General features: G+C 31.8%; 3 protein-coding genes across 7 annotated transcripts in view; 1 reads left to right on the plus strand and 2 right to left on the minus strand.

Annotated features, from left to right (window-relative positions):
• LOC108763482 (uncharacterized protein CG43867) overlaps window positions 1-6,714 on the plus strand; it is a 74,070-nt gene extending 67,356 nt beyond the window's left edge. For 4 of the 5 annotated variants that reach the window (XM_018511125.1, XM_018511126.1, XM_018511130.1 and 1 more), the window contains 8 exons: window positions 2,120-2,412; window positions 4,136-4,469; window positions 4,692-4,931; window positions 5,152-5,288; window positions 5,399-5,528; window positions 5,652-5,861; window positions 5,936-6,071; window positions 6,632-6,714. In XM_018511125.1, coding sequence (XP_018366627.1) covers window positions 2,120-2,412; window positions 4,136-4,469; window positions 4,692-4,931; window positions 5,152-5,288; window positions 5,399-5,528; window positions 5,652-5,861; window positions 5,936-6,071; window positions 6,632-6,696 — 1,545 coding nt within the window. In that variant the 3' untranslated portion in view covers window positions 6,697-6,714. The remainder of the gene's footprint in view (window positions 1-2,119; window positions 2,413-4,135; window positions 4,470-4,691; window positions 4,932-5,151; window positions 5,289-5,398; window positions 5,529-5,651; window positions 5,862-5,935; window positions 6,072-6,631) is intronic. The other variant, XM_018511127.1, reaches the window with a different exon arrangement.
• Window positions 6,715-7,281: 567 nt separating this feature from the next.
• Window positions 7,282-10,984, minus strand: Naa20A (N-alpha-acetyltransferase 20 A). Its single transcript, XM_018511131.1, has 7 exons — window positions 10,750-10,984; window positions 10,629-10,653; window positions 10,229-10,319; window positions 10,012-10,141; window positions 9,796-9,932; window positions 9,601-9,724; window positions 7,282-7,358 (listed from the first exon to the last, which is right to left on the minus strand). The coding sequence occupies exons 1-6, from the start codon at window positions 10,800-10,802 to the stop codon at window positions 9,639-9,641; spliced, it is 522 nt and encodes a 173-aa protein (XP_018366633.1). The 5' UTR covers window positions 10,803-10,984; the 3' UTR covers window positions 7,282-7,358; window positions 9,601-9,638.
• A 958-nt stretch (window positions 10,985-11,942) lies between these two features.
• On the minus strand, window positions 11,943-13,761 carry Spase25 (Signal peptidase complex subunit Spase25). Its single transcript, XM_018511119.1, has 3 exons — window positions 13,439-13,761; window positions 12,669-12,973; window positions 11,943-12,444 (listed from the first exon to the last, which is right to left on the minus strand). The coding sequence occupies exons 1-3, from the start codon at window positions 13,457-13,459 to the stop codon at window positions 12,201-12,203; spliced, it is 570 nt and encodes a 189-aa protein (XP_018366621.1). The 5' UTR covers window positions 13,460-13,761; the 3' UTR covers window positions 11,943-12,200.
• Window positions 13,762-14,567: the final 806 nt, after the last annotated feature.

Below are 14,567 nucleotides of genomic sequence, written 5' to 3' on the forward strand. Positions count from 1 at the left end.
GTCAAGTATTACAAATAATCCTTCCAGGCGTGGATACTAAGTAGTGGTTTAGAATGGTTCAACTAAAAATATAGCACTCGATAATATTTAGCGATAAAAATACGCCGCTTATTGCCACAATACTTGACCAAGTTCAATGACTATTTTAGTTTTAACAATCATTCACACATTTAATTCTAATTTGCCGCTTTAAGTGTGCTGTCTTTTAGATTCTCACTCTATTTCAATCGCATGCGTTTATAATTCTGTTAGGCATCACGATGGTGTTAAGTTTCATTTACTTTTCATCATATATTTTAATATTTATACATCATACCCGATCAAATTACCCTAACGCCCATCATGTGAGCTGAACATATTTCGACAATTATCACAATATTGTAATCTATGTGGATGTCTGTTGATATAGCGTCTGTCAAATCTGATAGTTACATAAAACATAATATTTTTTTCTGAATGAGAAATCTGTCAAAATACGTTCCGCGCCACACACACACACTTGCAGAATGGTATGTTGGTGTACATGAGGACACACACAAAAAGAAACATTTTTAAATTCTTTTTTTCTAATTTTTCACACGAGTTCCTTTTTTTATAATAGCTGCAATATATAGTTACTTGGATATTCTCTGTTTGAATGCTGCTTAGAGATTTAGATTCTTATTGCCGGAATATATATTAGATTATTTTAACAAATAAAAGTTATAATCCTTTACACACACCTTTTCCGAACAAAACAAATCTTCAAAAGATGTCACAAAGATGTAAAAATATCTAAAAAGTAATTCAAATAAATCACTTTAAAGATATATTTTAGACATCTCGTAGATAACTTTGAATTCTTTGTTTTGTTGCCTTTTCCTCTTTTTTCCTTTCTACTATCTTTTCCTCTCTCTTTTTCTGTCTATCCTTCTTCCCTCAGCTTTATTTAAAAAAAAAAGACATAATATGTACAAGGACAGTGCTGTCCCGAATTTTGCATCACAAGACAAACTTGTGAAGAAAAAGAGCCTCAGTCGTCTCATGTAATGTCAACGAACGTAAACGCAACGCTTTACAATTGGTACGGTAGATTCACGCGGCCTAAGAGCTTTTCTCATTGACACATTTTAATTTTCATGTAATTTTAAAGGGTTTATACCGAGTACGCGTTTTTATTCGATTAACACGTAGAGTTGTGCGGTGAAATTTCGATTTCTCGTGCTTATCTACTAACTAACTACTACCGAAACACAATTAATTCAATTAATTCTACTTTCTAGTAGTATAAATTTTTAAAAGAAAAAGAGATCTACATGTCGTGTGAAAAATCAGTTAATTAAAGGCAATCAATTGAGATTTTGTCTCTAAATTTACAAATTTCTAATTTTCGAGATCATGGGACGATTTTCAAGATTATTTTGTCTTTTGCTTTCTATGTTTTCATTTATTTTACTTTTATTAATTCGTCAATATTATTTTACTTTAAAAAGTATTTTAAAAGAAAACCACTCAGTGAAAAATTGAAGTAATTGTCTTTTCACATTGTGTGCACTTAAATTGTATTGTTACATCTTATTCTACAAAAATAAATAGAAAAAATCGATCTTAGGAATTTGAGAAAATTATATATACATACATACAAATTTTTTCAAATTCTTAGAAAAATAAAATCACTGTTGCACTGAAAATCTTATTTAGAGAGATTATTTGTTTAATCACTTGTGCGTAACACAAATAACGCACATATGATAAGAACAGAAAGGAATAGAATATACATAGAATGCAATAGAAAACTAAGAATCTTTAAATTAATCCTCACTTTCTCTCGAAGGGCAGAAATTTGATTTGGCAGAATTAATCCCCCATTCTTTTAATTCGCTGTTTTTTTGTAAAATGTACATATTCACGATCGAAATAGTATCTATGCATACATATGGAGAATGAATATCCATCTAAAAAATAATAAATTAAAATAATAAAAATAAAAAGCTGAAAAGGTAAATGGCATAATACAAATATCAAGATGTTTCGTCACTCGTGTAAAATGTGTCGCGTTTACCCTTTGACGAAAAGTAGTATATTAGGATTGGCTGAGATATATGCCGGGACGTAGTAGTATGCCAGCATACCATTGCAGCAACTCCTCCTCTGCGCCACGCAATCGCTCTTCACCTGCGATACGCAAAGTCCCGCGGCAAATGGCAGCGGTGAAAATGCGGACGCGCAATCAACGGCCTCGACTTCTCACAGTCCTCCGCTCACGCAGGGCCACTCGACCTCCACTATCTTGGACTGCAAAACTAATCCCGCGCAGTATGTGCTTATCCAGGGATGGCAGCTCTTGGCGCTCGCCGTTTCCCTCTTCCTGCCCAAAAATAATCGGCTACTATGGTACCTGAAACTGCACCTGCAGAGAAATGCCGACAGCAAGTGAGTGAGTCGATCGGAAAATGGATCGATCATTGCAGAGAGAAACGTGAAAAAAAGCTCTCAGATCATTTCATGAGGAAATAGGAAGAAAAATCTCTCATAAGAGAGAAGAAGAACCATTTCTAACATTTGCACTCTGATTTGTTCTAAAAGGAAAAGATGGTAATATGGACTCTTATCTTTTTTATAATTTTTTTATCTTTTAGTTATATATATTTAAGTCGATGATATTGCAAACAGTAATTTATTAATCTAAGTTTACTTTAAACACACTTGAAATAATTAAGACAGTAGTTCACAAAATAGAAAAAATTATGTAAATGAAAAAGAACACTATAATGTGACTATCAAAGTGTAATGATAAAAAGTGGGCAATCTGTATATTTTTATAGAATCTAGATTTTTCAGGTCTATTTACATTTCCCATGAAGTCTAAATAGCTTGAATTTATAGAAAAATTTGAATGCATTAAAGTATCGGACTCAGAAGTTTCTTTAATAATATTTTTGCGTTGATTCTGTTCTGCTATTTATCGTGAGCACTTTTTCTCTGCAGATATCTTTAGGAACTTCTTAAAATCATCAATCGTTTTAAAATGATAACCACAAAAATTTTTAATGAAAAACAACTCATCTACAATATTTTTTGTTAAAAATCCCGGGGTTTACTTGTTAGAAGTCATAAAAACATTGATAAAATTTACATTTAATTAGTCTTACCGAAGATATAGTTTTTCAAGCTTACTTATCTTCTCATAATAAAAGAATAGCATCTTAAGAATTAATTTAGGATAAATAAAACACACTTGTTATTTGACCAATTTTATAATCACTTTAAACTTGAAAATCATACGAAAAAACTTTAATGTATATAGTATGCAGGGATGGGAAAATTACTTTTAAAGTTACTTTTTATTTAGAAATTAAGTACAATAAATTACAAATAATAATACAAAGTTGAAGCAAATGATAAAATATGATATATGAAATAAAATATCTTAATTTATTGTACTTAATTTCTAAATAAAAAGTAACTTAAAGGTAACTTTAAAAGTAACCTTCCCATCCCTGGTAGTATGTACCTTATAATAGATAAACAATTATCAAAAAGCAGCACTAAAAAAGCGGCAAATTGTTTCACAATTTTAATACCTATATTTAAAAACAAGTTAAAAACTGTTGCAAAAAATGATTTAATGAATTAATTTTAACAGAATTTTAAGTAGGACCCTCATTAGTAGCAGAGCATTACCATCTTTTCTCCTATTATAACGTAAACGTAAAAATAAATTTTTAACTCAATTCCGGAATTTTAACGAGAAATTTTAACGTAGTTCTTTCCAATAAAAATAAAAATATTAGATCTTTAGGAGATAAGACTGAATTTGAAAGACTCGTGAATCTTAACAATTATATTTCTTGTAGTTTATTTTTTGCAGATGTAGGATGATAAATTTTTTATGCGTTATCCATTTCCGCAAATACAAAAGTTTTATTACGGATTTTGCTTAGTCTAAAACCAGAATTCGAAAAGTACTTTTCTATATGCATTGCTGCAACTATTTTGATAGTATAATCTTTATCTTAGTGATAAATGAATTTATCTTAATTGGTTTAATCAGTTGAAGTCACAAAAAAACACGTCTCTTCTGCAATGACAGATCCAATTCTAATTTTTGTTACTATTGATTCATCTTGCATCACATTGCATTGTATTATACCAGAACGGAATGCGGCAAATATGCGGCTTATTGTGAGAGAGCCTTAGAAAGGACATTGCAAAACGGTGGTAGAGAAGTAAAACCGTCGAGAATGGAAGTACTTTCAATACTTATGAAAAATCCATACCATCATTCATTACCGCATGCCATACCAGTTCATTTTCTGAATGGCACCTATCAGGTTGTGAGTTTTGACGGCAGTACTACGATAGAGGAATTTCTGAATACTCTCAATCAAGAAATCGGCTGTAGGGACGTTCATCAATCCGGTTTCACGCTATTCAGCGATGATCCGATCGAAAAAGATCTGGAACATTTTATCGATCCAGAAGCGAAGGTTTGTAAAAATTGGAATCATCTTTTCACATCAAATTATTCATTCACTCGAGACTATTCATATAAAAAAGATATACCAAACTTTATCAAATCAAATATATAAAATATATATTACTGGGGTTGATAACATTTATATTGTATTTCTAATAAAATTGACAATTTTAAATAAAATAAGAACTTGTTATCCTACTTGATTTAAAACTTAATACAAACTATGCTTCAGTTGTGTGACATTATCTCAAAGTGGGAGACAGCGTTACGAGAGAAAGGTTCGGGAAAGTTTGAGAATACTAGAGTGATACAATTGACGTACAAATCTCGTTGCTACTGGCGGCAAGCTGCTAAAATGGAAACGGACAAAGAGAGGCTCTTACTGTGTTACCAAGTGAATCAACAAGTTGTGCAAGGAAAGTTTCCGCTAAATCGTGAACTCGCTTTTGAACTAGCATCGTTGATGGCACAGGTACAATTTATATTAATTAGGTTTTTCATGTTTTTTAAATATATTTAAATAATAATTATATGCATGTATTTTATTATTATTATAATTTATTATATTTATTATTGTAAATTTATTATACTTATTGTTATTGTAAAATTAATTATTGTAAATATTTAAAGTAAAGTATAATTGAATAATTGAATCAATTCATTGTTCTACGATCATTTAATCAATTTTATAGATTGATTTTGGAGAATACAACAATGATAAAGCACGTGGAAGTGGCCCTGGAAGCAATCCACATCATCTCGTACTCCAAGCTCTGGATAAGTTTTATCCATTACGCTATCGAGCCAACATTACCGCTGATCAATTGAGGTAAATGATCGCTAAATTCAATTAAAAAAAAAATATCAAGAGAATATTTATTTTTACGTTAAATTATACATTTCTCGCTGTTTTATAATAAATTATTTTTATTCCATCAGGGAATTGCAGGAGAAGCTACAGGAAAAGTGGATCGCTTTAAAAGGACGTAGCGTATTGGATTGTGTTCGTATATATCTTACATGCACCAGAAAGTGGCCTTTCTTTGGAGCTACCCTGTATCAAGCAAAGGTATAATGATGCTATTACAAATATTTTATAAGTAGGAACAAGATGATTAATAATAGATTAAAATATATTTCATATATTATATACGTATGTGATTTGATTTTATTTAAATAATTTTCGTTATAGTTAAAGCAAGGCGATCCTGTGACGGTTTGGATAGCGGTTTCTGAGGATAGTGTAACGTTGCTTGAATTACAAACAATGGCTGTCATGTGCCGGTACAATTATGCGAACATAATAACTTTCGGTGGCTGTTTGGATGATTTTATGCTCGTCGCTTGTCCAGACGAGGGTGCAGCTGAACAAAAATTGTTGTTCGCACTCTCTAAACCCAAAGTGCGCATAGTAGACTAACGTCTCGTGGAAAGCTAGTAATTTAGACAAATATTAATTTTATCCATCCTTTATAGATTTTGGAAATAACATTATTGATCGCTGATTATATGAACGCACTGGGTCATGCATTACCGGGTACTCCACAAATGAATACTCTAACACGCAATGGATCACACCGGTCCATCAAATCCACTCTCAGACCTGCGACTGGTCGGTAAAAAAAAAGAGATTTCTGTTTTTTAAACATGTTATATAAAATTATAATTATATTGGATTGTTTCGAAGATTGATAAATAAAAGCACAAAATTACTGTAAACATTGATTCAGAATCACTTTTGGTTAACTGTTTCTTGTATCATGAATGTTGATGATCGATCTCTTAGAATTATTAGGTATTGAACTTAATTCCTGCCGTTTTTCGTCTCCAAAATTGATTTGTTTCGAAGGAAAATACCTTAATCAAAGTATTATTAATAAACTATTATTAATTAGTAATAAAGTAGAAAATGGAGGAAATTACTTTGATTAAGGTATTCATTCATCTTCTCTTCGAAACAAATCAATTTTGGAGACGAAAAACGGCAGGAATTAAGTTCAACATCTAATAATATCTTAATAGACAAGCAACAAATTAAAAGTTAAAATTAGTAGATTTTTTAACTAGTTAACTTGTATAACAAAATAATGATTATATATTGTTAGTCAGCAATTAACTCCAACTAATATTTTACAAAAACAATGTTTAATGAATTTTATTTTTTTTTTGCAGGTTCAAGCTGTCTTCCAACTCAACCTGATATATTGAAATCCACGCCAGATCACCAAAGACCTTAAAATGTCGCATCGCGTTAATTTTTTGGAAAGACAATGAGAATATATTTCTTGGATTCGCGCCAAGATCTATTTGCGATGAATATTTTGTTTGTCGTTTGTATCATATAAAAGCAGCTTAACAGTGCAGTATTAGTATCGTACACTGCGATGTGCGGTGCGTGTTTTTTTTTTTTTTTTTTTTTTTTAAGTCGCAAACCTGTTCGAATCATGTTTACGTTTGTATGTGCATGTAAATTAGTATCGACGCTTACAAGAATATCTGTGTAAATATTTAATAATAAGCGTAAGAGCTAACCACGAACGACCGTGCTGGTGATTAAAAAGCGGCTGAAATCGAATCGAACACTAAAATCGATCTGTAACACTGCCTAATTTAGTATGTGCGATTACACATCGAATAGTTTCATCCAGCGGCTACGTAAGTAACAAGCTGAGACTTTTGCTACGCATTTATATATCAAATTAAAAACAGAAGCAGAAAAGAATGCGTAAAATATTGCGTAATAGTGATGTATTTACATCGTATTGTGTATATATTAATCAAAGTTATTAAATGTTTAGGAGTATATCTCTCGAATGATACAGCGATGCGTTTCTTCCCAATTTTCGATGTCGAACAGAACACCTCCGAGCCTATATGAACGTTATCGCTATGTCATAATCTGGAACATAAATTTTTAAACTTTATTCAAAAGTTTTGTTCTACTTTTATCAGACAAAAAGTTTTACATAAATTTATTTTATCAAAATAAATTAATTTTGATAATTAATTAAAATTTAATTGAAATTCAAATTGATTTAGGTTAAAAAGATATTAGGGGTGTACGATTCACATATATTGAAGATCGATCTGTGAATCAATCTCGGATCAATAGATCGGTTCACCATAGAGATCGCATTAAAAAGATTGATCTCTTGAAGATTGATCCAGAAACATTTATGCAGTAAAATCAGAGTTGGCCAAAAAGTTTTTTTTTTTAGAACAAAACATGATTTTCACCGATCTTGAATAAAATGTTTTATTTAGCAGGGACTTTATAACTACTGTTGTTATAAAAATCATGGCACACAGAGAAACTTAAGCAATAAGAAAATCAACATATTGGATTTCCTTCTGCTTAATTAAGGTCTTAATCAGTAATTAAGGTCTTAATCTTAATTAAGGTTTCTACTATGATTGGCCAATTCGTTCACTGCTTATGTTTTATTGCGTAATCGGGCATTTTGGTAATTTTTTCAAATGTACTATCGAGAAAAATTGGAGATCGATTCACTCTTAAAACACGATTCACAACAAAATTGCAAAGGAAATCGAATTAAGATCGAACATCCCTAATAGAGATTCGAGTCTCGTGTGAGAATTTAAATTTAATTGAAATTTTTTTGTATATATTTCATAATTTGAATTTATTCGAAATTAAATTCGATTTTGTGATATTCTAGCAAAGAAGGAAAGCATATTCAATATAGAAAAAAAGATTATTTTATTTTAACAATTATATATTTTTTAGGATAATAAATAGACCTGAAAACGAAACTGTCTCATTGACAAAAAAGAGAGACTGACTTTTTCTCTCTTCTCATTTTCGAACATCATTTGCTTCTTTTATGTGAGGCTACTCGTGAAATCGATCAATAAACAAAGAAGAAATCCGATATACTCGTATTAACTTTGATAACAACTAGTCTCATATCTGATATTTATTTAAGGTGTTAGCGATTATATGGTTTCTTTTTACAGGTACACGACCAAATAGATGTAATTGGGAACGTAATTTATTATTTAACATAATTAACATTACGTTCCTGCGCGTAGTACGTGTGCAACATTGTGTATTAAAACATACGTAACGATTATAACGTTATTTATATATATATATATATACATATACATACATACATATACACACACACACACACACACACACACACACACACACACACACACACACACACACACACACACAGAAAGCGAGAGTGAGAGACAGAAGTTTTGTACTCGCGTTTGACGTGTCCTACGTAACTAGTAAACGTCTTCCTTTTAGCGGTTACAAATTATGAGCTGAAAGTAGGGCTTTCGTGCAATACGTTCAAAACTTTGACGGTTTTGTAATTTTTGAAATTACACCACTATGCGTCTGTCTCAAGTGGAATAGTGGGTCTCGATTTTCAAAGGATCTCTGCAAGGTCTCTGGAAGACGTCTTGAAAATCCCTCAGATCTTCGCGATCTCCTTTAAATATCTAGATGGACTAAGGTGCGCGTATACTCAGCTTCATTTAGCACATTGTGAATGTTTGTATGAATAATTCGAACCTCAGACTATTGAGAGCAGTACAAAGATATGCAAGAACGACATTTTGTCCTTAATTTTTTATATAATATATCGAATGCTATTGTGCGTGGGTGATTAGCACCTGTGTATAATGACATAGTTGAAGGAATCGTACGCGTATTACACTCATTTATTCGTGTAAATATCACCATCAAAACGGACTTGCGTTTCTAAAAAATTAGTAGAATCAAAATAGGCGGAGAGAGCTAGCAATTTATACAATCGAGCTCTATGTGAATTGGATTCTACGGAGCCTATCTCACATCTTACATTTATATTTATTATTTATTCATATGGAAAAGGTATGAGCGAGACAAGTGGAAAACATTGTGTACTATTGTACAGAAAAACAAATAAACTGCACATTAATACAATTTTACAGACGCCGATAGCGACTGTCAAACTATTCATTTAAGAGATAGAATAAAGAAGACATCTATAAAAAAAAGACATCCACAAGTTTTATGACATAAAAAGGTTATTATAAACAAGAATAATAAATTTTTTACATCTATTTCTTATATATTTGTTAATTTTATAATTTGTACAGATAATTTGTATATAATTTACTTTTCAGTTTTTGTGACGATACAAGAAGTTCAAACGCTTCAATCCACCTCTTCTGGTCTTACAGGATGTGTTAATGGAATCATAGATTTCTTTTTTACATCTTTTGATAAGGCTTTTCTCATATCTAAAAATAAGATATCTATTATATCTCACACATACATAAATTTATTTTAGATTTTCTAGAGAACTCTGTACCATATGCGTCTTCGTCTGGATCTCCATTATAATATTCTAACACTGTCCTATACACGATGTATCCTAATTGTTGATACATTGTAATAGCCACCTTGTTACTTACTCTAACAAAAAGATCCACGAAATACGCCTGTTTCCTAATTTAAATAAAAATATATATGTAACAAAGGTATCAATAAGATCATAATTAACTAGGTATAATAAATTATAGTTTACTTTTCTGATACATCCTCAAGATATTTCATCAACATTGCAGCAAGACCCAACCTTCTGTAATCAGGAGAAACTGTGAGGGCTGTTACATGACCATGCCAATTTTCTCCATGACCTTCAGCCTTCCCCATGACTTTGATGATTTCAAATAATAATGTTAACTTTAGATAATGAAAACTTGCTTTATTCACAAGAATATACTGGAAACAAATAAACTTACTGTAACCCATAATTTCACCACTTGGAGATTCCGCCACTTGAATGTATTCTGGCCAATGTGAAAGATAATGCATATAAAACGAAAGTCCGTACTAAGTAAAAATGCAAAAGATCAAGGAATATACATTGAAAAGTTTTAATATTATATCAATAAAATGTAATTCATAACGTAAAAATTTTTTAGTTTTCCATTAGAGGCTTTTTGGAAAACGTTATTATAAATAAAATAATTTTAAATAAAATTATTCATAAATGACAAGATTTTAAAATAATCTTCCTCTGAGATTTATCATTTTATTGTAGAACTCAAATGTTTATATGATAATTAATATGACTTTATAGATTTATGATAAAATACATGCTAATGTTATTAATTTTATGTCAAGTAAAATAAAGGATACTGTTTCTGTAAGCGGATCCAAATTTCTGAAAATGACATGATTATCATAACAATTGACAACAATAAAACATTGTTTAACTAAATATTAGGTTAGAAGAAAAGAACTTGTCAAAATTACTTACACGTTATTAAATTTGAACAAATCATTGCATGTGAAGGGTCTAAGTGTCGTCATTTTTGAAAGTTGTAAAAGAAATAATTTACTTTATTCACTTGTCGATAAAATTTAGTTCAAAACAGATCAGTAAAGACATTTAGAACAATTTCTACTGTCTCATAGTCCAATGCTCATGTTAGGACTGGTTAGGACCTAGGAATTTAGGATAGGATTGCTAGTGATTGCTAGGGCCCATACAGAAAAACATGATGTAGAAAGATATAGAGTTCCTCTAGTAAGAGTAAGGACACCTGTCACGCGCGCGTGCGCGTCCGCCATTAATTAATGGAGAACATGAGAATAATAGCGTTTTCGGCCCGACCGGGAGCTATAAGATAAAATGAGGAAACAAGCTATTTTATTCTGTCTTACTATCGCTTTTGTTTCCTGAATATGGTGGAACCAATAAAAAATCATTTCTCGGTGTCTAAGGGACTCTGCACAATAAAAGGAACAGAGAACAGAGAATAAGAATTTCAACCTATTAGAAAACTGTGTATCGTGGAATACACAGTTTCTGATAGGTTAAAATTCTTATTCTCTGTTCTGTTCTTTGTTCCTGTGCGGAGCCCCTAATAACTGTATCATAACTTTTACCAGAGTAAACTCTAGACAGGAGTGACGGTCCTGACAAGATTATTTACATCTCAATTGAACTGCAGTAAAAAAATGCAATTGATTTAAAATTGCGTGTACTTAAATAGCTTTTTTTACAAATAATCGATTATGCCCACCACACACACACACACGCGCGCGCACGCGCACACACACTCTCTCTCAATTAAAAACAGTTACAATCATCTTAAAAATATTAGAAATGTTAGAAGAATTATTGTAAGAATGTATTATATGTAGCAAAGCATGAATTTTGAAATGCATTTTTTAGGAAAGTTTCAAAATATCGTCAAAATTATTAAAATAGATTGTTAGAAAAGATAGCGAGAATGAGAATATTGACATATTTCTTACGAGTCTCGAAAATTTGTCAAAATTGTTAGAATATATCCTGATTTAATAAAAATTCCATAAATTAAAATTTTAATTTATATATTTGTAACCAGTTTTTCGATATCGGATATTGATAAAATTTTATCAGGCCTCTACATATACAGGATAGGAATAAGTAATAAATACTTGTTTATCTAACAAAAGGTTTTTAATGTCCATTTTATAATTGCAAGTATTGAGTATAATAATTACAATACATGAATGAAAATGCTTAGCTTCTTATTTTTGTGTTATTTACATATATCATTATTTGAGGAATTGGACTGAATTGGACATGTGTACTGTATATTTCAGAACATCACCGAAAAACTGTGGACGCAACAGTATTTCATAGGAAAAAAAACTTAATTACATTAAAAAAGCTTACATTGATTTTAGTTTATCCCTGTCTTTTATCTCAGAACACTGCTACTTCTCCTTCCGTTGGGATGTCAGACTGTCGTGCATGTTTGTTACTATAGTCTCTATTAATCCTGGTATCACTGCGCCATTAACATCGATGAAATTTGCAACGGATTTCGTAACACTTGTCTCATTAAAAATTCCCATTGACGTACTTTTAACTGACAACACTAGATTGTACTTGTCGTCATATTTTTTTAAATAGGAACTTGCTTCCCAAATCATATCAGGATTGAAACCTGCTGGATCTCTGAAAGTGGAAGAGATCATGACATCATACAAAATTTTACACATCCGTATTTCTATTCAGTATGAAATATAATTTAATTTCTGCTTTAATATTAGAAAATAAGTTCAAATGAGTGAGATATAAAATGTAAAGAGAAGACAAATGATTTAAATAAAAGTATCATAATAATAAAAACAGAAAGAAGTTCCATAAATTATAGACTGCAAACATATATATAAATTCACCTTTGAATTGCAACTATAAATATGCCTTTCTCTTTGTACGTTGTATACAATGTCAAGAGTCCCATTAAAAGGAAATAGAAGGAGACACAGGCTATTAAAACAGGCTTGGAAGCAGGGAATGGATATAAGTAATCACATAATAGTGCTATGATAGCTATAGTAACAGTAATTCCGCAGAGGAACAGTCTTCCATCAAGAAGAGAAAAATTTTCTATGTAATTATATTTCTTGGTGAGTACTTCCTTGACTGTATCGTCCAAAGCATTTTTCACGGCTGAGCCATCCCACTTATTGATTTGTATGACCTGCAGAATAAACGCCTTTTATTTTGTTTTGATATAATAAGAAAATACATTTTATATAAAGACAAATTACAAATTAAAGTTGTAAAAAAATTACATAGTTATATTGTAATAAAAATTAAAAAAAAATATATAGGCAAAATTTTTAATTAGAATATACATCTTGCTCCAATTAAAAAATTACAAATTTCATTTGAATTACAAAAATTTGCGAATTGTGAATGTATTTGAAGTACATTAGAAACAATTATACAACTAAGGAGAGATCTGTTAAAATATAATCTCAATTATCCGGAGTACGTTCAACCATACGTGGCAACATAAACGACCTTATTGTCGGCGAAGTGAATAACGGCGCGATTCGGCACAATTTATTTTCATCGCAATACGCGTGTAATTTTACGTTCGTAACGTTTGTTAAATGACATTTCATATGATAATGATTTCGTTTATGAATAAGAAACATACGGAATTCTCCGTTGCACCCATCACGAATATAACCTCTTAATAAAATACACGTCGCGTCTCTTCGTAATGCACGTCGTACGATTTGGCACGAATGCACGAATACTTGACTTGATACGTCAATCGCTGTTAACGGTTTTAAAGGTGCGACTTCATGTAGCGAGAAATCACTGGCGACTTGAGAGAGATGGGAGAAAAAATGACGCCAACTGCCAACGTCAAGTTAGTCAAGTATTCGTCGCTTTTCTGCAGCTTCGGGCTTCCTATTCGTGTGACGACATTGACGACAAATCGCTAGCGACTTCAAAGTCTCAACCTTCAAGAAACCGCTCGGACGAGGTGAACGTATTTCGTTTCGACTTGGGTATTGTATTATCTCGATTAATTTTTGAAAGTGTTGCTGACTTTGACTGTACACGGATATGACTTAGGCCGTGGTCCGAATCATGCTGACAACGCTCATGAGCATTGTTTGTCTTCGTTTAACATTTGACAAACAACAAGGATGAAATGATTTTTAAGCGTTGTGAGTGTGTATCGGACCGCGGCCCTAGAGTTAAAAATTACAATAGCATTGTTTGTAATAGAAAGAACAGTGAAAATGAAGGTGATAATAGTTCAAACAGGGTGTGTTCCGCTAAATGTGTAAAGGGTGGCACCCAATTGGACACGGCTCAATTGGACACGAGCCATTCACAGCACTTGAGACTACAAAGCTCCTAAGCACCGGTCGCTGTGATTGGTGGTGTCCAATCGAGCCGTAATCAATCGGGATCACCCTGTTTTTCCTTTTTCCAACCAGGCTATCAATCATGAAACTTTTTTCCTAGGATGAAAAATGAAAAGTGAAAAATTTCTCCATAACTTCAATGGTTAAAATTTTCACTTTTCACTTTCCATCCTAGGGATAAAATTTCATGATCGATACCCAGAAGAGCGACCACAGCTAATGCAGAGTCTACAATAGAAGTAGCGATCGTGTGTGTGCGCGTGCGTGCGTGCGTGCGTGGGTGCGTGCGTGCGTGTGTGTGTGAGTGGGCACTGAACTATATACAGGGTGTTTGGCGACTACCGCATTTTTTGTCATACGTGGGTAGAACAGCCTATACTGAATCAAAAAGTCCTGTACCAT

The sequence above is a fragment of the Trachymyrmex cornetzi genome, unplaced genomic scaffold (genome assembly GCF_001594075.2).
Source record: "Trachymyrmex cornetzi isolate Tcor2-1 unplaced genomic scaffold, Tcor1.1 scaffold361, whole genome shotgun sequence".
Lineage (NCBI taxonomy): Eukaryota > Metazoa > Arthropoda > Insecta > Hymenoptera > Formicidae > Trachymyrmex > Trachymyrmex cornetzi.